At 41.0% G+C, this 23,541-nt stretch overlaps 1 protein-coding gene across 13 annotated transcripts in view; it reads left to right on the plus strand.

The window, feature by feature from the left end:
* LOC125992524 (ELKS/Rab6-interacting/CAST family member 1) overlaps positions 1 to 23,541 on the plus strand; it is a 52,798-nt gene that overhangs the window by 14,800 nt on the left and 14,457 nt on the right. For 3 of the 13 annotated variants that reach the window (XR_007489663.1, XM_049761640.1, XM_049761645.1), the window contains 8 exons: positions 896 to 1,033; positions 1,483 to 1,623; positions 4,162 to 4,302; positions 5,126 to 5,319; positions 8,067 to 8,078; positions 12,601 to 12,736; positions 14,024 to 14,155; positions 17,163 to 17,323. Coding sequence is in view for 10 of the 13 variants with exons in the window: in XM_049761640.1 (XP_049617597.1) it covers positions 896 to 1,033; positions 1,483 to 1,623; positions 4,162 to 4,302; positions 5,126 to 5,319; positions 8,067 to 8,078; positions 12,601 to 12,736; positions 14,024 to 14,155; positions 17,163 to 17,323 (1,055 nt within the window). In the remaining 3 variants the exon portion in view is untranslated. Of the gene's footprint in view, positions 1 to 895; positions 1,034 to 1,482; positions 1,624 to 4,161; positions 4,303 to 5,125; positions 5,320 to 5,631; positions 5,743 to 8,066; positions 8,079 to 12,600; positions 12,737 to 14,023; positions 14,156 to 16,757; positions 16,803 to 17,162; positions 17,324 to 23,541 lie in introns of all 13 variants that reach the window. The other 10 variants (XR_007489664.1, XM_049761641.1, XM_049761646.1 and 7 more) reach the window with 5 other exon arrangements.

Below are 23,541 nucleotides of genomic sequence, written 5' to 3' on the forward strand. Positions count from 1 at the left end.
TTAAAGAAAAAGAAAGCAGAGGGAATGTGGTTTTATTTAAATTTTTAACAATACTTTTGCATATTTGCTCTCTTCCATTGGTTTCTTTTATTGTCTTGTCTTTCTCTATATTTTGTTTCATCAATCTTTAAAAGTGGTTTAACAACAAAATGATCATGCAGTTGATTCAAATGTGATAAAAGCATTGGTGAGATTGTTATAGGGCTGGTCAAATCTGGAAAAAAAACAATCATGATTGTTCGGGTAATGATTAAAATAATAATTATTAAAATAATCATTTTTTGGCGCAACATTTGGAATTTTAATAATCGTTTTTTTTACGATTGTCAATTTTGAGCATTGTAGTAATCGTATATAGATTTTAATTTTGATTAATTGCACATTAATTACTAGTCAGTTATGTTTACACAACCTTTATTTGCGCCTCGGATTGGGTTCACATTATTCCACGCAACTCACCATTTTCACAAAATATATTTTTGTTGTTCAACCAACCCGCAAGTTTCATTTTGTATTCCGCTCACACCTCATTTCTGGTCATGCCGGTATGAACATATTAAAACTAGCGACGATCAGACGAGCCAAAGCTAGCGAGGCTAACCGCTATTTTCATCCCCCAACCAAGTTATAAAGTCAATTTTGTATTGCTGACCCCTTCGTTGGCCTCGAAGAGACATTTTGGGGCGAGCATGTTTCCAACTTTATTGGAACATTTTGGGAAAGCCCCAGGTGTTTGGATGAATTTGGCGTGGAATCGTTTCAGTCGTCAAACACATTTGGGACCGAGACCCCCCGAGCCAAAAAACACCACATTTTCACTTCCAGTAGACGTGATGGCTACTTTCCCAATCTTTTCGGAAATCTGAATAATGTATGTAATTCTTCTCACGTTTAGATCGAGAACCTCCAGGATCAGCTGAAGGACAAGGAAAAGCAGCTGAGCGGCCTCAAAGGCCGAGTCAAGTCCTTACAGACGGACACGTCCAACACCGACACGGCTCTGGGAACGCTCGAGGAGGCTCTATCCGAAAAGGTATTCGACATCGTTCGCTCAGGAAATAAGCCGATTAATTGTTTTGTCGCTAATACTGAAACCGATGTGTGTATTGGCAAGTGACTGTCGTCTCCGACTTTCCCAAGCTCCTCGTTTTTATTGCATTTTTTTTTTTGTTGCTTTCTTTAACACTCTATCTTCCCGCTTATGTCACACAAACACGGCACTCTTGTTGTGTCTTCAATTTGAACTCGACGACGGCTGCCAGCGTCGATAGTCATTTGGTTGATATAAAACGCGCTGCCAGAACGTATTATGTGTCTAAAATCACGCTTGGCTGTTTATCCCCGCCGGAGCTGCCATGCATATTAAGTTTAATACAACTGTTATGAGTGTGGAAATTCAATCTGGATTCAAGGTGCACGACTTTTTTTTTTTTTTTTTCTTTGTTTCCATCTGTCACCCCCCCTCCCTTTTACTGTGTCCAGGAACGTATCATTGAGCGATTGAAAGAGCAGCGGGAGAAAGACGAACGAGAAAAGGGAGACGAGGTGGAGTCTACCAAGAAGGAACTGAAGGAGCTACGGGAGAAAGTTTCCCAGATGCAGGCTGACCTTGCGGACCGGGAGGTACCGACACACACACGCATACATCAATATGTGCACTGCGAGCCAGACGCGCACACATTCTCCTTCCCTGTCAAGGAGAACCTGACTGATCTATCTGCGTAAAACAGATCCCCCCCCCCCCCCCCCCCCCATCCTACCAAGGTCCTTGTGCTGAAGGACCGCAATGATAAAACAGTCACGTCCCCTTGACAACATAATATAAGACCCACAGCCGGTGGAAAGCACACCTTAGCGTGACCTTTATGCAAAGCGCACATCTGTGTGGGGAGTGACCAGGCAACTTTAAGTTACCACTCGCCGATAATATCTAGAAGGAAACTTTTAATGAGAGAAGAACATCTTACAGCCAGCTCTGTTAAAACGAAACTTTTACCTATATAGTCGTCACTGGCAGTGAATGAGTTAAAAATTCTCCACACTGCAACAACGAGGCACTCTAAAGCAGTCATGCCACTGAGAAACCCCATAAGGGAATATGTATTTTTAGCTAGCTAACTGCTAAGCTAACTAAGGGATTTTTTAGCTTAGCAGTTAGCAGTTAGGAAAACATTGGATTAGAGTATAGGTGTCAAACCTAAGGCCCGGGGGCCAGATACGGCCCACCACATTATTTTATGTGGCCCGCAAAGACAAATTGTGCATCGACTTTGTGTCAATACTAAAATTGCATATTGTACTTTTAAGAACGACAGCTATTCCTAGGAATTTTTTATTGCATTAATCTTTTTCAAATATTTGAACATTTTTTTTTATTTTTTATTTTGAAGCTAGTTCCTCATCATTTTGTTGTGCAGCCTATACTGTATATAATAAAAAGCGCTGACAGTCATAACGGCACTCCGAAGGAAACTATGAGTACAATGCGACAAAAATAAGTTTGACACGCCTGAATTAGAGGGCGTTTCCAAAAATTTTTTACTCCCGTAGTTCTCCACAATTATCCTCAAACATTCCTAAAAACAAATCTCTGTATTCACTTTACAGCGTCTTTAATATATCTCCAAAACACATGCTGCCCTTTAAACCACCCGTCAAAAGACGTGTTGAGTAGTTATAATCAAAACCTTTTAAAAGACGAACTCCACCCAAACACTGCACAAAAATACGTACGTTATTGTTTAAAAATAAATAAATAAATAAAAGGCCAGGGTGGTTAATTTCACCTTCTCTGACTTGCGTTACAGTCTGTGGTTTCTTTTAGTATGTTGTGGGCTCATAAAAACCCGTTAATGTCTAGTTGTATAATTTCCAGATATACACGGGAGAAAATAAGCATTCCTAAACGCCCGTGTGGGGTTTGCCTGACAACAGCAACATATACACACACATACCTAAAGACTGGATAATGAGAGTAAAACGGCAAAAAGTATTCTCTGACCAAACACGATCATCTGCAGTCTGGCTTTTAGCGAAATCGCTCGAGTGTAAAATTATACGTTTCGGTGCCTCCCCCTCCCGTGCGATGGACGCGTCTCTATCACTGCTGCAAAGACCGAAAAGGAAAAAAGGAGATGGACTTCACGCATGGAAAGATCCAGTGGGAAGAATGAGGTGGGGAGGGAGTCAGGTCATGGGAAAAAAAGTTTTGAAAGTAGGGGGATGATGAGTCACAATCTTGACTCGAGACGAATACCTCAAAGGATAAAAATACACGTTTATTTTGATTGGGGTTTTTATTTCCTCTCACAGTTATGACTAAGATGCAAGGAGCAGGTTCTTGCGGAAAGGAAGGAAGACTAAGTGGTTGAAAGGTCACGCTCTGGTATATTATGATGGAAATGTCTTTTTCCCTTCTGAAAATGAAGATCATCTGCAGCTGTAATGATTTGAGTCAGGCTATCGTTACCATATTTTTCGGACTATAACACTTAAAATTGATTAATCGGTTAATCGCCTATGTATGGATGTCGAATAAATGTTGATTTATTTGTTGTGCTGGTTTGCCTTTTAACATGGTGTACCTTAACGTTAAAAAAAAAAAAAATACCTGAAACTATTTGGTAATTTCCCTCCTTTTTTTACGGCACACTTAAAATCGATTAATCGGTTAATCGCCTTTAATCAGCCTATGTATTGATGTTTAATAAATGTTGACTTATTTGCTGTGCTTGTTTGCTTTCTAACCTGACAAACCTTAAAGTCCAAAAATACAATATCTTCAACTATTTGGTCATTTCCCTCCTTTTTTTAAGGCGCACTTAAAATCGATTAATCGGTTAATCGCCTTCAATCAGCCTATGTTTTGATGTTTAATAAATGTTGACTTATTTGCTGTGCTTGTTTGCTTTCTAACCTAATGCACCTTATAGTAAAAAAAAAAAAAAAAAATCTGAAACTATTTGGTCATTTCCCTCAATTTTTTTCAAGGCGCACGTGAAATTGATTAATCGGTTAATCGCCTTTTTATCAGCTATTGTTTTTTTTACGTTTTCAGTCTGGTTTACCTTCTAATCCAATGCATCTAATAATCCAAAAAACACAATATCTAAAAGTATTTAGTCATTTCCTACCTTTTTTTTTTTTTTTTTGCATCCCTAGGCGTCAGTTTTGGACCTAAAAGAGAAAGCCTCCTCTCTGGCCTCTTCGGCTCTGAAGAAGGACAACCGGCTGAAGAGCATGGAGATCTCTTTGGAGCAAAAGAAGGAGGAATGCATCAAATTGGAGAATCAACTCAAAAAGGTCAGTGGTCAAATGTGTGTTTTGTTCAAGTTTGTCTCTTTGTGTTGTCGAGGACATAAGGCAGACTTATGTAGAGTTTTTTGATTGACACGCTCCTCTTTTATTTGTCTTCTCTTGCGCACACATCTGCCCATTATATTGTCAGACTCCCAAACATTTACTCTCCACATAAAAAAAAAAATAAAAAAAAAAAGTGTAAAATCGCTTGTGCTCTTCCAAAACTAATAAGGTTTCTAATTTGTGGGCACACATACACACACTCGCGTGTATATGCATACACAAAAATGTGTCCCAAGAGCAACATTTGCTTCAGGGAAACTCTCGCAGCTGTTATAACTTTTGGTTTGAACTTGCGGTTATTTTTTCTTTGTGTGTCTTCTTTTTGGGAAAGTTACCGGTGCGGAAAAACAATGCCACTACTGTAACGGCAAATATTCCGTGTCAGTAGTGTGAATTTGGAGATTTATTCTAAATAGCGTCAAACTCTTTGAACTATTTTTTTCGGGAGGGGGCGTGGCTAAAATAGAGTGCCTTTATTTTCATTTTTTTAGGAACTTTAAGGATTTCTTTTTTTGATGAAATTTCCTGGAGTATCTTTTGTTGTCCATAACGGTGTGAAGAATCGTTATTCAATGAATCGTTTTTGTATTCATCGCCCTCGCAAATTGTGTTTTCTGCCTCGTTAAACTCGTGTACAAGTCGTCCTCAACACAAATGTTGTTCTTGGCTCATTCCCCTTCTGCCTAAACTCATTGAACTTCTCGTTTCCATAGTTGCCGCTCACCTCCTCCCGTTTATTTGGTGTAATTATTTCCGGTCGCAGGCTCAGAGCGCGGCGGCGGAGTCGGCGGCCAGCGCCGAACTCTCGCAACGTATCTCCGACCTGGAGCAGGAAGTGAGCCGTCACAAAGAGGACGCCGGGAAGGCTCAAGCCGAGGTGGAGCGGCTCCTCGAGATCCTCAGGGAGATGGAGAACGAGAAGAACGACAAGGAGAAAAAGATCCACGAGCTGGAGAGGTGAGCGGGAAGTAAAACGTAAATCACTGAAGAAAGGCTTCATAAAATCGGATCGATAAACCAAATGCCAGTCTTTCCCGGTTTAAATCATCAGTTGATATCAGAAACAACCCAATTTTGTTTTCCTCCACTTTCTGCCTACGCTGAAGTCAATAACTTCCTTATCCTGCAAATTCATTCAATTATGCTTCTTCTCCTCTTCTTCCTTCCCTTTAATTTTATTACATCTGTCATCGCCCGTCTCTTTTTTTTTTTTTTTTTAAATCACGTGCGAATATACATTTGTGCACACGACCATCTCACGCACACCAGAAAGCCCTCCGCTTCCCATCTGTGGCATTCTCAGCAGCCGCCAAAACAGGCCCCGCCCCCAGCTGCCTCTCAGCAGCCAATGGGGGGGCTGGTGTGGGACTACCTGGGCACGTGAGTGGATGGAGGCCCTGTCAATCATTTTGGGGACGTTGCACGAAACCCAAATAAAACACTTTTGCTTGTCGGAGGTCGGGATATGCCAGCGTTCCCTCCCATTTGGAAAAAGTTGACTCCCATCCTTCCTGTACGGACAACAACATTAATTGAAGTTGTCATGCATTTGAAAAACTGTATTTTCCATATTATAAGGCGCAGTCTTCAATGAACAGGTTTATTTTGGGAAATTTCCATCTTAAGGGGGCACATTTAGGGGAATAAATCGGGACAGCAAATGAGTCAAATTAAATAAACAAAAATAAAAATGACTACTGTATTTTTCGGACTATAAGGCGCACTTAAAGTTCTTTCATATTCTCAAAAAAATGACAAGCACGTCTTCTGTATGGATATCGAAAGTTGAAAAATAACTAATTATGGAACTTTACAAAAATAGACCTATTCTTATCCTATAATCGGTGCGCCTTATCGTCTGAAAAATACGATAAATTAATTATAATAATTTGAGAATAATAAAAATAATAAAAAAATAATAATTTAGTTTGCCTTCCGGAAATACAGAAATAAAAGTAAAAAAAAAAAAAAATGGCTGCCTTTTTCCTTATGGGACGCAGCTGAATTCACTAATGACCTCCATTAGAGTTGCAGTATCGCACACTAGCGAGCCAAGTTTTCTCGAAATCTAAATATTGTGACTGTTCTCCCGAGAAGAAACTTTCTCGCGCCACATGTGGGCCGTCAACACGAGTTGTTGCCTGACACCCAAAAAAAAAAAAGTCTCGATCTGTGCAGCCTGCCACTCTTTGTTCTCACTGATGCAACTCTTTGATTTTAGCTCGGGATGCTTGACTTGCAACTAACTACAGATGATTTTTTTTTTCCTAACAATCACTTCTGTGTGACTTTCTTTTGTCCAGTTTTCTAACACTGTACCCACTTGCGTATCTTTGTGTTGTGTACACTGACAGGCTCTATTTGGAACGGCTTCAAAAAACATCACGCAGGAATAGAAAAAAAGTGTTGATCCAAAGGCCAGACGTCTTTTTCATCATCCGTGTCCACTTACTCGTTAGGTCCCACTGCAACCTCTCCTCTCTTTCCATGTCCTTTTTGAAAGCAGTAAAACTAATGACTCTTAATGATTCCGGGGACATTCGTTTCAAAGTGTCCACGTCTGGCCGACCGGAAAAAAAAATAAAAAAAAATTGGCTATTTATAATTCAGCAGCCGCCGACGTCCAATTAGTGGGGGGTTTAGCTGTGTATGTTTAAAGATTTATTTCGTCTGAGCGTCGCGGTGAACGCAAACAGGACTGGTTCTGGGAACGTAGAACTCTGCCAAGGTGACTTTCAAAAGTATTGGAACAGCAAGGTCAATTCCCTTTTGGTCGTAACCTCAAATATCTTCTTATACTGTCCCAATACTTTTGCAATGGACGGTCCGTGTGGCTTTGGCTATTAAAAAGTGTAGAACATTGTTGGAAAACCTTTGTTCTGGGTCCAAATAAATGTCTCTGTATTATAATACGTGATTGAACATTTCCTGCTCACGATCGTAATCGATGATCGCCGATGGTTTTCCGATGTACAGTAAAAAATTAGCCCAGGTGGAACATTTCCACTCGTCCGCTGTATGACTTGGCAGCGTCGAATGCCGATGATGAAAAGTTCGCACGCGGGTTCAACCAGGCCAGCAATCATCGACCTTCCCGCGTGTGTAAATCCAGCTGTATAATACAGTGCCGGGCTATTTATTTCAGTAACTAGGATGGTAATTGGAGCAGACTGAGTGACTTCACACTGGGGGGAAATGGAGCTGAAAAATCTGCCATGATGGCCAAAATAAAGGATTTGGACAGCGGAGTGGAAAACAAAGCGAGACAAGCGACGACCAAGAGGAAGGAAAGACGAGCGTGAGGATGGAGACGATTTAAAAGAATCGGAAAAAAAAAATGAAAGAAGTTTGTCAGCGGAGGCACTTTGAGCAAGTCAAAACACTAAATGAGACTCTTAAAATTGCTTTGATATTTTTTGGGCGCGTAAATTTCTTAAAATATTCTAAAAAATGTTTTACCGTACATTAGCAGTTAGCTAACTTGGGTGAAATAGCTAAAAGTGGAAAAGATGAACTTTGTTCGTTTGCCTGTTTCGCCGTTCCGCCTTCCGTCCTGCCTGCAAAATGTCTGTGCGATGATGTCTGTGCACCTGTCTCACTTTCACTTTCTGTCTTTGTGTGATCAACCTCGTGCTCACTTCCCGTCTCACCTTTCCCCTCTTTGGCTTTCTTTCATCTTCTCCACGCAACGCCTCGCCGCCAAGTCTTGCCTCGAGGTTAGTATACGGCATGCCTTCTTTTTTTTCCCGCTCTCGTCATCCTAGCTCTTGTCCTCGGTCTTGTCGTAAACTCTGCTTTTTAATCATTCCCGTCATGTCTCGCTGGCTTCGCGAGGCTTTTGACTTTGACGGCTTCTCACTTTGTCGCATCACTTTCTCCCTCGAGGAGGAAAGTCTCGTACTGTTCTACCATCCTGCTCATGCTAAAATTTTAATAGAATTATGATCATGTTTGTGGATGAATACTTGCAACTAATTGTTGCTACCAAAAGATCAAGTTTTAGAAGATTTAAGGATATTTAGTGCACCTTAGGTCAAAATTAATCAATTAATCGATTATCAAAAGCCTTGTATTTTAATAGAGTAATCATTTAGAGATATTTTTTAAGTAAATGTTATCAAAATCTTCTAATTTCAGGCTCTTGAAAGTAATAAATCTTCAATTTCTCTCGTCCTGCACAAAATCAGACTGATTTATCGTTCGTGTTTAGTCAAATCGTTTACTTTGGAATATAATCATTCTAGTGTGATAAATATTGATGTTTAGTTGTTTTTAATCACTGAATAAAGAAAATAAATGAACGAAAAGTTATTTTAATTTAATTAATTATTAATTATGAATTAATTAATTTAATTATTGGCTAATAATTAGTATTAGAGGTCAAAATATTTTTATACACTTTAAAGCAAGTAAAATTGTCTCTGATTCATTCATTAATTAATGGAATAATCGGAGTCACTCATAGCGTGTGTATCTGAAAATTATAATTTTGTTTTTGTTGGATAGTAGAAGTTAAAAAAAATCACAGAAAATGAGCAGAACAGTAGAAAGGTTTTGTTTTCAGCATTATTGCAAATGCTTTTATGTTCCTCAGCAGTCACACAATTAACACGAGAAGTACAAGAGCGAGCAAGCGTGTGCTACAATCAGCCGATAGCCCGCAAATCCTCCGGGCGGCACGTCTGCGTTAAGTACGAGTCACACAAGGACCTCAAAGCAACCGCAGGAACAAAGAAACAAAACAATTCTTTTTTGGAGCCGCAGAAACATTGATGTCAGACGTTTGGCGGAGGATGAGGAGTTCCTCACATCAAAACAGGAGGCTCGTCGCGTACCCAAAAAATAAAAAAATAAAAAAAAAAATGAACTCTTCAGTCGCTTACCCAGCAAAGCAACTTTTTTTTTGAATTCCCTTTAGAGTTGGAGTTGAATCACCAAAACAAGACGGCCAGGGAACAGTGGCGCTAAGAAGTTCAAACCTTTTTACAGCACAATAGAAAATACTCAAAGTAGATCTCGGAGAAACAAGGGGAAGTCGGGAAAATTCAATATGACCTTCATGCCTCTAAGAAACAACCAAATTCTGGAAATTAAATACCTGCGCATGAAAGCAAACGGCTGTTATCGCAATTTAGCGCAAAGCTCATCTGGACTTGTCCAACAGCAACAAAACCCCTTGAACAAAGTGTTCAAAGCTACTAAACGCATTTTATCTCATCTATTTAAGCCCTACAAAAACGCACCACTAATTTCACGCTCAGGAGCTGGAACTCAAACAATATGAGATTTTGAGTTTTTTTTTTATTTTTGTTGAACATCGGAATGAGCTAGTCTAGCAGTGCTGTGTACGATTTGTCCTGAAGCGACCTTCAGAGTTAGTGTTACAAACTGCTGATGTCGTCATATTTATCAATTAAATTCGTATTGGCCTGGTTGGGCCACCGTCTAAGCATTTCGTATGGCCCGACAAACTTACGTCATTGTTAATGTCCTAAGACGTATCGACATTTAAGACGGAAACAAAAATTGCAAAATGATTATTTTTTTTAAATTCATTCATTCCAAATAATCAAAAGCTTACTGCCTCCTAGTGGACAAAATATGAACAGTAAAATCTGTCAACAAATGTGCGGTAGGAATACCCGGTAGTTGTATGGGGGCGCCCTCTAGTGGTACATAAAAGAATCACTGAATTAAATGTTGAAACTATTGTTTCTTTAGCAGTTTGCCTTTTTTATTTCTTTGTTACCTTTTTTACCCTGCTGCATTTCATCCATGTCTATAAAAGAAGCAGGCAAATATAAGCTTTTAACTTTCAGATACTTTCTTTCACTGTTATAAACCAACACCATCAGTGTTGTTGTTTTTTTTGTAAAAGAAAAAGTGAAATTCCAAGTCGTTAAAAGGAAATCCTTGATGTTAATTTTGTGTGAACTGTGCGCAGTAAACATACATGAGTCCTCTGAGTATTTCTGATCAAATATTTATACGGGACTCTAAATGCAATATTAATATTACCTTCACGCGGGCCCCCTGAATATCAGCCGCATGCTAATGAAGGAGGTAGAAAAGTTCTAATGTTGGTGAGTTTAGGGAAGTTTTTGGACCCGCTTGTAGCGTTGCGAGTAATGTATCTGGGATTTTTGTGGTTCAATCAAGTTCAAAGTGCTGTCAACTAGCTTATGCTCGTGTTTACATTAACACCTCGCATAGACTGTTTGGCACACGGGCCACCATGTTTGCGTGAGCGTAGATGCGCATAAATGAACACGTGTAACTGAAATATGTGTGGTCTGAAGCTTGATGCCATACAAAGCGGCCAGTGTTTGGACTCAATATCACTTAAGGCGGATTTTAAGAGTACATTCCTTGCATTCTGAAACTTGTAATGAAAGAGTAACATTAGATAAATATGTAGGATTGGCTCCAATGTTCGGGGTGTGTTTTATAGTCCTGTGGGAGTCAAATTATCAAGTTTTAAAAGCCTGGCAGAGGGCATTTTGGTGAAAAATGTGGCAATTGTTTGCCGGTTGCTGTGGTCGCTAAGTGGATGGTGAAAGAACCAAAAAGCTTCAGTGGGTGCGGGCAGTGGAGTCGTCATCTAAGGCCTTGAGCCTTGTGATCTACAAGCAGCAAACTAGATGCAAGCAAAACAAGTGATTAGCAGGATAAAAAAAAAAAATCAAGATGAAACTAGAGTGTTGGGTCAATAGGGAACATTGCCCGACTGAAAAAATCAAGTCCACATGCGCACCCTCGCATACGTGCAGTAAATGTTGCGTGAAAGAAAGGGGGGTCGGAGAAGTTGGATGGATGCTAGACGCTTCCTGGACATTCTCCAATAGGAACATTCCTGCCTGTTTATGACCTGTTACACACACACACGGCTTGGAAAGATATTCCCAAATATACTGAAAACATGCGTGCATCCATGCGTGGAAAGGTGGTGCGGATCAGATTTAGCATGTGTCTTTTAGTTTTCTTTTTTTGGGTCTTTCGGTGACAGGCGAGAGTGAGTTAAAAACGATCCGGGTCATGCCACCAATTGAAAAGGAAAACCGTCCCCCCCCTATTATCGCATTATATCTTGAATGCTAACAATAGTATGCTAACTGCTGCTAATCTAAGAATGAGTATTTGTTGAATAGGAAAACCGTCCCCCAGTTCTTATATCTTGAATGCTAACAATAGCATGCTAACGCTAACTGCTGCTAATCTAACAATGAGTATTTGTTGGAGTCCCATCACTGCAGGTCTTCTGGCTTCCTGGCAAGTGAGAAATCTGTTATTCTACAATCCGCTAAGAAGTTATGCTAACATTTACACGGTGCAAGCCGAGCTACCTTACACATCATTTCACAAACAGCACTTCTCGACACAAAAAGTTGAGTCAACGCCCGCCTGTGTGGTCGTTCGCAGACCTTTTGTGTTTCTTATCCTTCATCCCGAGCCGTGATTCCGTGTAAGCTGTTAAAGCTTCCTGGCATTAGAGCCAAGCTGGCTGCAAGTATGTGTGCACGCGTATTAAAGGTCTCGATCAAGACAAGCCGGTTGCGATAGCCGATAGGCTTGCGACAGAGGCGCAATGGCTTCCAGGCGGCTTACTCGTGGGGGGGGGATTAAACCCTTTCGCCATCCACTGGGCCTGCTGATTCCATGACAAAATTCCCTCCGGTCTTTTTTTTTTTTACCTTGTCTCGTCAGACAATTGTGTAGGTCAGACGTACAAAAGTTTCATACTGTTGAGGACAAAAGGGATATTATTGGGTGAGAGTAGCAGCTGTTGTGTAGACGGAACGGAGCAGGTGTCTACTTATGTGAAAGGTGACGTCAAAGGGTTAAAAAAAACATTTATCATGAAGAGGGTTGGATTTAGGTTTTGAAAAAAAAACAGGTTTGCATCAGTTGAATTTGTTTTTTAATTTATTTCTCTGACACCCATGTCACTCACCAGTCACCACCTTGTAAGTAATTTTATTTTAAAAATTTTTAAGTGGGTTTTTTTTTTCCCCTAAAGATACTTTTCAATTTTGGTTTCATTTTTTTCTTTTCGTAAGAGTATCCTTGCTCTATAGTTTCATTCATTGACACCCAAGTCACTCACCACCCTTTGAAACCATACACACTCAAAGTCACAGCTATAATAACAAATAGGCTCATCAATCAATCCAATAGATGATTCTAAAAATATTCCGTTGGCATCAGCCCTAACTGACTTTGTGTGTTTTGTACATGCAGGCAGATGAAGGATCAATCCAAGAAGGTGGCCAACCTGAAGCACAAGGAGCAACTTGAGAAGAGCAAGAACGCCCAGTTGATGGAGGAGGCCAAGAAACTGGAGGACAATTTGAACGAGAGCTCCCAGCAGATAAAGGTACGAAAGGGGGGGGAGGGGAGAACCGGAAAAAAGTTTAAGCGAGGGAGAAAAAGTTTCTCCTCCTATCCACTTTCCGGCCCTATACCTTGAAAATGTCGGAGCTATCACAACAATGGCAACGTGTCAAAATGTGACAGGGAGCCGCCTTGGGCAATGTCAAACAGGCAACGCAATCGTGGACACGAACACACTGGATGCAGCTCGGGGAGTATGCGCGAGCGGGTATCCGCAGAGGATGATTGACACGGAACGAGGTGACAAGAGAAGCAAAGGACCGATGCACACACTCGCCCACGCCGAGCTATGCAGCCAATGTTGCGGGTTTTAAAACGGGCCTTCCTGCACAGCCGCAGCATCTCGGCATTGAAGAGTTCTGCAAGTGTCCTTCACTTTCTTCTGACTTGTCCCCTTGAACTTTCCTAGTCACCCCCCCACCCCCGACTCTTCCCGGAATTGTTAGCGGCCTCCCATGATTAGAGGCAGATGACAATTCTCACTTGTGTGACTCCAAGCATCGGGACTCAGGAAGTAACCGTAACTGATGTTTCATTTCGGAATCGTCGCGAGTCAGACGGCGAGTGAAATCTGAGTAAATTTGATTCAGCACAATAAGAGACGATTAATCGAATTAGGTCCAACTCATTCTGCATAGTTAGACTCCGAGTCATGTTACATCTGGACCTGGACTCAGAAGATATTCAATTCCAAAATGCCGCATCATCATTTTTTGTTTTAAAAACCCTTCAGGCGTAATTTTGAATTCCAAAGACTCAGGGGGAGGAGATTATCGGTTTAATCGGATTTAAGCGCAAACTGATGTGTCTTAGTGAAACTTTTTGCCTGTCAGTTGACGTGAGAAGCTGTCATGTTTTGCACTTTAAACTTTAGCAAGTTGATTTTAAAGTCACTGCATTGGGGTTTTCAGAACAAAATGTTTGGAGGGTTTGCCAGGTGGTTTGTGTGGTTTCATTTATTTATTTTTTTTAACTCGAATTTAAAATCGTATTTTTCCGACTATTAAGACACTTAGAATTACAATCGTATTTAACAAAAAAAAAATGGTTGGAGCGTGATTTTTGGGGCAAGCACATTATACACAGTGTGTGATTTTTACAGTATTTTTGTTTTATTACTCCATTGATGCAGTTTGAAGAAAAAATTCAACTTACAAATGCAGCGTCCCCGCCAAAGTCAAGTCCAAGCTTTCCACGGATGAAAATACATCGATCACTCTGCTGGCACTGCATGTGACATTTTAAAAAATTTTGTCCACGTGTGTTGCAGGACTCCATACGCTCCAAGGAGGAGCGCATCGAGGAGCTCGAGGAGGCCCTTAGGGAAAGCGTTCAGATCACGACCGAGAGGGAGCTGGTGCTCGCTCAGGAGGAGCACGCCCGCACACACGCCGAGAAACAGGTACTAGCTATCTCCGTGTCACTGAATTATTTTTTTTTCTTGGCTGACATATTCAAAATGGCCGTGCCAAATGTGGCTAACGGCGGCGCACATGTGCCAACTGAGCTCATTCAGGTGCGGCCTCGTGTTTGCCCAGTCACTCCTCGTTTAGTAAACATCCCTATTTCAAGAACAACTTCCATTTTGTCCTCCCCGGCAGCACACAAACAGCTTTGTGCCAATCGGATCGCCTGTGCGTTATCCTTGTTTATCTCCGGCGAGGAGCCAGAAAAGCTGCTAATGCTGCTCGGGGATGCTCAGGAGGAAGCGTTTAGGAGATGTAACCGCAGAGTAGTCGAAGTCCGCTCATCGTTCGGCGAGTGACTTAACAAGGCCTTGGAGATGTAAAATGTTCCTCAAAAGGCTGCGCAAGTTTTGACAAGTGTTGGGAAAAAAAAAAAAAAGAGCAACATACTGAATACTGCCCTGAGAAAACACGGCGCCGTGTAGCTGTTGGCAAAAACGTTCGCACTCCATTGTTATTACTGCCTCGAAATGTTGGCCGTCCCGTAGACAGACTTTAAAGCAAACACCAGAGAGTCGTTTTGCTTTTGCCGCATTTCGCTGACACGCTTCGTCACGGTAAATACGGATTATTTGGACAATTATATTCAGCGGCGGATCGGAGTCCAAACTCGCAATCAAAGTCGGTAATGATACGGCCGTGTTTGTTGCTTTTTGATACACGTAAGCCTCATCGAGTGGACATTAAGGCCTCTTGCGCAAGAGCTGGAATACAAAGGTTGGGAAATGTTAAGCTTGATTTTGATAGACGCTGACAAATACTGTCCGTTCACATGACCTCAAAAAGAGTCGCGCTACTAACCAATTATTTATGTTTGTTTAGTGACGAAAACAAATAAACAGCTAAGCAATAGCACACAAGAAGGATTGGGCAGAATTGCATGGAAAAAAACGTGTTCATCTCTGAGTTTGTTTCCAATGTATTGCCATGACACTTAACCCAAAAAAAAAAAAAAAAAAGAAGTGGCCTCTTTAATTGAGGTTGGACGCGGTGTCCTGGATTTTGAACGCCTCAGCGAAGAAGCACGGAACAGAAATGACAAGTGGTGGCCGAAGACAGCCAAACGCAAACATGGCCCAACGTCAACAGTAATTCGGCCATTTTGCACAAACCGGCAATGTACAGAACAGCGTTCAATGTACACGACATACATTCCTTCCAACGCACATAAACACGACTGAAAATTTTTTAGCTGCTCTTTAAACAGCATCACATTCAGTGGCGGCCAGACGGACTCTTGGATTCTTTGCATAGACACGGGAAAATAAATATTTTTATGTTCCTCTCTTTTTCTTTTTTTGTTTTTACGAGCGTGTCACCGCAATTAGGCCTTGCCGCTATGATTTATAAAATCACGGCGGAGACAGAGACAATAATGAGTCGGTCAAAAGGGGCCTTGCAAAAGCAAAGCGTTCAATGGAGCGTGGTTGTTTTTGCGAATGTAGTTGAAGCAGAGAAACGAAAGGAAAAATAATCGAATTTGATTTTTTTTGTCCCTTAAAATTTAACACGATTATTTTACCAACATCCTATTTTTAACCACCGCAAGCAATATAAGCAAGAAGAACTCATTGCGTACATTTTTCACAATATTTAACTCACTCGAAATTTGAATATTATTGAGGAACTGTGCTATGTTTGTCCTGCATGTCATTCTGAACCTGCAAAAAAATATTACGGCACTTAATGTTGTAGTATTGGGCAGTAAAGACCCACTGTAAGTGAAACGAAGACATATCTGCCATCTAATGGTGATTGGTGATATTACAACTTATACATACAGTGGACCTCTGCGTATTTGTCGTTCGGCACTCGTGGATTTTGCTGATTTTTCATTATTTTTCTTTTGGCATTTTTTTTTCGCATATTGGACATATATTAGATATAGCATATATTTAATTTTTATTAATTAAAATTTTTAATGGATGGATGAAATCTCACGTATTCATAGATTTTTTTCCATTTCAGATTTTTTATTTTCCTCAGTATATATTGTACGTATATTTTACGTGATATACTTTGAATATTTATCAGCATTTTTTTATTATGAATGGGGGGGTGTAAAAAAAAATACAAAAAAATTTAATCCTGAGGCCTTCTGCCATATATTGAGTGGCATGTTTGTGTGTCAAGGAACCGACCCAGCTAAAGCGGTTGACCGCACCAAAACCCAGGCGACATTTTGAGCGAGACATTCGTCATTAATGGTCAGTGGAGGCTTTGTGGCAAGCCCCTGACACACCCCACCTGTCAGATTTTGTCATTTTTCTCTGCAGTTCCTTCTTTTTCCACTCAGGATTCCTCTCTCCATCCCTCAGGGTTCACCCCTCCCACCTGTGCTTGGAATTCACAATGGAGCTTGTGTGTTTCATTACTTTTTGCTGTATTCAATGACTTGACTGAAGCATCTCTATTCTCTCTCTTTCCTCCTTACCGCTTTTCCTTCCTTTCTTTTTATTGTTTTAACTTGTGGGCTGTCACGTTTTCCTCCACTTCTTCCGTCTGTTCGTCCCTTTTCTTTCCCCTCTTTGCACGCAGCTCTCTAATAGTGAACTCAGCACGACTGGCTTTAGGTGGTCAAAGGTAACAAGAGCTGCCGACATTACTGTTTTTTTTTCCATTTTTTGGAAGAAAAAGGGGCATGATGTCTGTTTTTGTGATTTTTTTTTCCCGATGCAAAACGAGAAATAAGATCCGCATATTAACTTTTATTATTTTATTAATATTAACGTGAATTGCCAACTGATTTTTGGCGCCCCCTAGAGGTCACACTGCCCAAAGCCTTTTTCGGCTAATGCATGTAAAAACATTCCTGAAAACGCCCGCAGTTATATATATACACGGACACACCAGGAGAGGCTATATTATAGACTAACATCCAAAAATAATTTCTGCGCAAAAACTCGACGACCAAGCCACCATACGTCTATGTGTATGCATCAGGTGGAGGACCTGCTGGTTGCCATGGAAAAGGTGAAACAAGAGCTAGAGGTGATGAAAGCCAAGCTGTCATCCACTCAGCTGTCACTAGCCGAGAAGGAAGGTCACCTGACTGCCCTGCGGGCCGAACGGCGAAAGCACCTGGAAGAGGTCCTGGAGATGAAGTAAGAATTTGAATTTCGGCTTTGAATTCAGAATTAGCGCCTCTGTTTTTCGTGGGGTTTTCTCACCTAACCTCCATCTTATCTCCTCTCTGCCCCTTAAAGCCGCAGAGTTAAGTAGACTATTAATGCAGTAAGCATGTAGCACTTGAGAGCTCTTCATATGATTGATTGCATACGCAGACGTCCACTCGGGCTTACTTTTAATGCAACATTAATGGACGGTCTTGCATAAGCCAAGAGGAGTCCAGCGGTCTTACACCGCTGAGGATTTACATGGACTGGAACAATACTTGAGCTAGAAGCACAAAGCCAGAGTTTTTGTGGCATCATGGGAAGACACAGTCACATAAATGAGCATGCGCTTTGACAGTCCATTGCACGATTAATCGATAAATTGACCACAAATAGATTTTTTTTTAAATAAAATCTTGTTTTTAATTTAAAATTGTCCAAATGTTAACATTCTTAGATTCTCGGCGTGAAATATTATTTAATTTATGAACTCCGTAAAAGTGGACAACAAGGCAAAGAAAAATCTAGAAAACCCTTTTTTAAAATATTTTTCAATTATAATTGAATATAATCAATACTCGCAGCCTTAATACAGTTTTAACCTAATTATTTTTGCTTCAATTCTGTGGACATTGTGCTGCTCTCTCTGGTGTATATACCTTGGCCACTCGGGGCAGTATAACACAAACATGCACATGGAGATGAGCTCCATTAATAGTAGTCTCTCTTTGCAGAGGATAAAGAATACATGCCAGTGACTATTGTAACTTTACGTCTCTGTGTTGCTCCACCGTAATGGATTATAGTTTTTTAATTCAATCACTCGCTTCACTTCTCTAGCTGTCTTCCATTGACTTATATGATGCGCACGACGCCACTGGCCTTCTCCGATTCGTGCCTGCGTCGCCCCGTGTTCATCTCTGTGCGTGAAAAAAAAAGTGCGCCCACAGGCGACCATAACTCTTTGAGGTTTGATGTCTGATTTGTTGCCCGATTTAACACTGGTGTAAAGTTTAATGTTTCTGTTAGACATGATATATGATACCCGAGCTTTCAGCGGGTTCTAGGACAGGCTTAGAATATATTAGCGCGCACACACACACATACACACACACACACACACACATGCTCAGGCAGTGCATCTGTGACATTCTGTCTCACTTTTCTTCCAAACTGTACACGTCCAAGATGTCATCAGCGAGCGAGTTGTAGCTTTGCTAGCGAGGGGGAAGTGGGAAGGAGGATAGTCAAATGAACGAAAATGAGCATTGAAGTGTTTCTTGGCAGCGGGAAAACGAGCGAAAGCAAAGAGGGAGAAAGACAGCTGTCCAAAGATAACCGAGTCCGGCCAACAAAAGCGTGCGCTTGAAATTATATTACCCCCATCGCTGTCTCCCCAGCTCCTTCTGTTCATCCATCATTCTTTAAGACTGAATTATATATGTATTCAACTTCTAAGCACTTCATGATGTTTCACGCGTGCAATGAGGTTTTAACAGCCCGTGCACAGGATTTTAATTTATGGGTCATTGTTTTTGCCATCACAGAAAGGCGCGCGTAGCATTTTTTACGAGCGCTAATATCAGAAATTGTTCGCCGGGGCAAATGTTCCGAGACGTAAAAGCAGCGAGATGTCGATTTGTGTTTATTTGCGCAAGGTTGTTCTGGAGATTGTAATGTTAAAAAAGACAATTTATCACCATGGAGAGTGTTGGGAAAATGAAACAACGGGTGCGCTTGATGGTTTTTTTGGCAGTGTGGCTTCCAGGGTTGTTGTTAGTGGTGAGGCAAAATGTTCTTGTATGCTTTCGCGGGCAAATAAAATGGCATAATTAGGTCGTTTTCAGACAAAGGTTGTGCGCTATTTTGTAAAAGGGACTTGACACTACAAATTAGACTAGAAAAAATTCTGCCACCTTGGAAATGATTTTTTTTGCCAAGGCACTACGTTTACATGTCCTGGTAGAATTCCGTTAGCCTAATAGCATAGTTGTCATATGTGATATGAAAGTTTTCCAAAAACAGGAAGATATTTTTTGAGTAACTACAAAAGAAATCTTGTTTTGATTTGCTAGCAGGATGTTAAAAATGACAAACTATAAAAAAAATCTGCAAAAATCAACCGATTTTTTTTTTTTTTTTTTTGCAGATTTTTTTTTCCCAATTGTTTTCTTTTCTCTGTTGTAAACTTAAATACTAAAATAGACAGACAAAAAAAATAGCAATATGTCATAAATGTTGCCAAGTTAACTTTTAAGCACAATCGTAACACTTTTGAGTCTAACAAGTGCAATTAAACTCCAACCTATCCTGATGCTCAAGTTTCCCCCGTTTTCCCACTCGACTAGTGATGTTGATGCCTCAAGGCTAATGCTGTAAATGTAATTTATCGCTCCTCCGACGCTCCTTCTCAGCTTCCACTGTCCTCCGTCCCTTCCCTCATCCCGTCTTCCTCTCCATCACTCTCCGAGGCTTTCCTTCAGTCCGCCCCCGCGCGCTTCTCACGTCCCTCTCCCGCCTTCCTTTACGTCTTTTTTGTCCGTGGCTATAGCTTCTTGCGCGACGGCCTGTATATGTCGTTAGCGCCCGTATGTATTTCCGTCGCTATTGTCACCCCATGCTGTGCGAAATCAATAGCACGTGTTTTTGCTATTCACCACATACACGTTTCCCTTTTCTTTTTTTTGTGCATGTGCGCAGATTCATACCGGCTTTACGTTATGCTAACAACGTGTCAAAGCGTGTCACCCGTGTAAATAAAACCGGCGGCCAGACCGAATGGTGCGCATAAACAGACAAGAAAGCGTGACTGCTTGGAAGACACACACATGCATGTATGTACATATTATAGAAGCGAGACAAGCGCTTTGATCCCTTCAGACAGCAATGAGATTATAACCGAGTGCCAAATGGAGGCAACGCGCGTTGTGTTTGTTGCGGGCTTGTCGGGAGCTTAGTGCGACTAAAAGGGGCCGCGCCGTTTGACACTCGGTCTTACTAGCTCAAAGTGTGGCTGGTGTCTTCCCCCCCTTCTCGCGTACGCTTGGTTTTTTTTTTTTTTTTGCTTATTCTGTGCTTTTTGATGATTTGTGTGTCTTCCACTCAAAGGAGATGGAGGGGAAATGGAGTGGCGAAAGGCCAGAGGATCCGAATCTGAAGCTTTTGTAGATACTGTACTTGAAGTTTTCGTGGATTATTTATAGGATTTAAGGAAAGCAATCGAGTAATCGGAATAAAATGCAATAATAATTAGAGCCTAAACGATTCCCATTATAATATTTGCCAGAATAAGTTTCTGATAGCCAATTTTATTGACCAATCAATTTCTTAACTCTGTAATGTTTGTCACAACTATTGTTGTACGTTTGACTATTTTTCAAAAAATTATCTAATAGAATCGGCAAATTTTGGTGCGGCTGGGCGTAGCGAGGGTTGAATTGTCTTTGTTTTATGTTGGAATTTGTGATTGTATATATGAATTTGTTATTATTATATTATTTGGAATTTGTTATCGGTTACCATGCTGTTCGGCCATTCGTAAAAATCTTGCCAACCTCCCAAAATCCAAGATGGCCACCGTGTCTCCCTTTACTGCAGTTAAACTCACTGGCGGATTCTGCCATATTTTGCCACTTTGCTGACAGTTTTTTTTTTTCTTCATTGGTTCGCTTCCTCAAAGCCTTTCGGGTGTGCATTTGCACGTGTGGTCCCATCAAAAGTGCAAACTCCAGCAGACCCCTGCTAATGCATTTTACACCTTTCCTATTAGTCACAGTATGCGTCTTCGTGTGTGCGTTAAAAAAAAAAAAAAAAAGTACGCCTGGGCGAAAGGGAAGACAGAATCGTGAACAAAGGGAGAAGGGATGGGAGGGGGCGAGGAGTGAGATGAAAATGGGGGGAAATGTGTCAAGATCAGATCCTCATTCTGTCACGCAGCAGTCCCACCTGCCCTCTTCTCTTGTCTCGCTCTCTCTCACCAAACACGCTGGCATTGTCTCTCCACCACGCTTCCCTACTGCGCCGCTTCCCCGGCTCGCCGTCTCTCTCTCTCTCTCCCCCTTCATGTCTCTTTGATTTGTTTTCTCTCCAAATCCTCCAGGCAGTTTATTCCCTCCCCTGTCAGTGTGTGTGTGTGTGTGTGTGTGTGTGTGTGTGTGCCGTCTTTTCTTTAAGCCTCTGTGATGTACAACAGCTCTTTGAGGGAGCTTTCCCTTCTTAACGCTCGCACACTTTTAATTCCACTCGCTCACCTTTGCCAAAAGTCTCCGACGGTCTCGCAGTCGTCTGTCACTGACCGGTATGCGACGCAAAAAAATATTTCCTTCGATTAAATGGAAAAGCCCACAAGTCGACGTGGGCGCTCCTCATGTACATTTTGAGCTTTTAATAAGTACAATTAAACACATTGGCAGGGTAAATATTAGCCTGTGGGGGCATTTAGAACGATAATTCCAGACATCCCACGTTTTTTTTTTATATGTAAAACGATCCCCTCGGCTGACTTTTAAAATGAACCTCCAATGGGAATTTAAAGTATTTTTTTTTTTTTTTAAAGCACAGCTGCGGTAGGAGTTGATCAGTTTTCCCGATAACAGCATTAAGCGGTTCAAAAAGAGAGAGGAGAGAAGTAGTAAATGTTTTTTTTTTTTTTTTTTATTGACTGCTTTTGCTTTGATGCCGCACATATGGCCAAACGGACAAATGTTTCACGAGAGTCGCTCTGACGTGTCATGAGGGCTTGTTCTTTAGGAATGTCTGGCCTGTGTTAGTGGATATAAAAAGTCTACACACCCCTTTTCAAATCGTTTGGGTGATATACAAAAAAATAATCAGTGTGACATATAACTTGCAAATGAAAAACAACATTTCTGAGAGACCAAGTAAAAATAAACTGAGCTCATGTAGTTGCACAAGTGTGCACACCCTCCCATAATTGGAAATGTGGCTGTGTTAACTAATCACATTCAATGTTAAATTATATCCTCTGTATTTACATTTGGTGGCTTTAATGATGCCTGGGAGGAATTATTGAAAGGGATTAATTTGAATCCTTGCACACAAAGTAGATCATGGCTCAGGTGTGGGTATGGATTTGAGCTTGTGGGTCCTGCATCTAATTACCCTCGCTTCTTTTTTTTTTCACCCCCCGTTCCATCCTCCATATTTCTGCCCTCCCGCTGACACCACAGTGCTTCTAAATTTGTGTTTTATTAGCTGCTGTATGAAAAGCACACATCTTAGTGGTCATCACCTGCGCCCCCCCCACCCCCTCCCATCCACGTCAAAGTTAGACGCTTCTGCCCGCCGCTTTCATTTTTCCACCATCTGCCGCCGCCACCGCCGCTCTGACCTCAGCTTGCGTTCAGGTGGTCGCATCCCTCAGCGCCACACAGCTGTGCTTCATCAAAAAGTATATATTTTATATTTTTTTAAAATTCAATAAACCTCACAGCACACCACTTAATTTTTTTTCAAAAGAGTTTATACAGTTTCATAAAACAATGAAGTTCTTGTCCCTCAATTTAATCTCACATTTACTTACTATGGACACGATTTTTTTTTTTTGATATTTGTTTTTGTACAACAATACATAAAAGGTAAATAAAAAAAATTCTGACCAATTAAAGGCCCTGTGAAATGAAAACACATAATGTACATGTTTAAGATAATTGCTAAGGGACTGAGAACTAGGAAGCTTTTATTTTTTAACCATTTACGATTATCAGATTTTTTTAGGTGGGGGTGTGGCTAAAACGATTCCTAGCAACCCAATTTGGAGTCCAGTCGTGCCTCCCTCGCTATTAAGAACTTGACCGCCTTCATTCGCTTCAGTGATTATCTTCCGCGACATGCATTTACCTAGCTAGCTAAGCTAGCTAAGCCGACAACCCAAAAATGCATTTTTCCTTGTCCCAAGCATATGCTAGACAAAATAGCATCCATCGTCCAAGTTGTTGTTAATCGTATTTGATTGACAATTGACAGCTGAGTGGCACATTTTCACGCTCAGTCCTTTTATTAATATTCTTTTGAACTATTTCAATTCGGCACGGTTGTTTACAACTCTCTCATCTGCTGCGTGTCAAATTCACGGGCACACTTGAAACCGATATTCTCATTCCACAATAGTGCTTATAAAATATCTCCACATGGCCATATGGATGTAAACCTCCCCTTTCCCAAAATGAGCTTGTAACCCAACAATT

This window comes from Syngnathus scovelli, chromosome 22 (assembly GCF_024217435.2).
Source record: "Syngnathus scovelli strain Florida chromosome 22, RoL_Ssco_1.2, whole genome shotgun sequence".
NCBI classification, from domain to species: domain Eukaryota; kingdom Metazoa; phylum Chordata; class Actinopteri; order Syngnathiformes; family Syngnathidae; genus Syngnathus; species Syngnathus scovelli.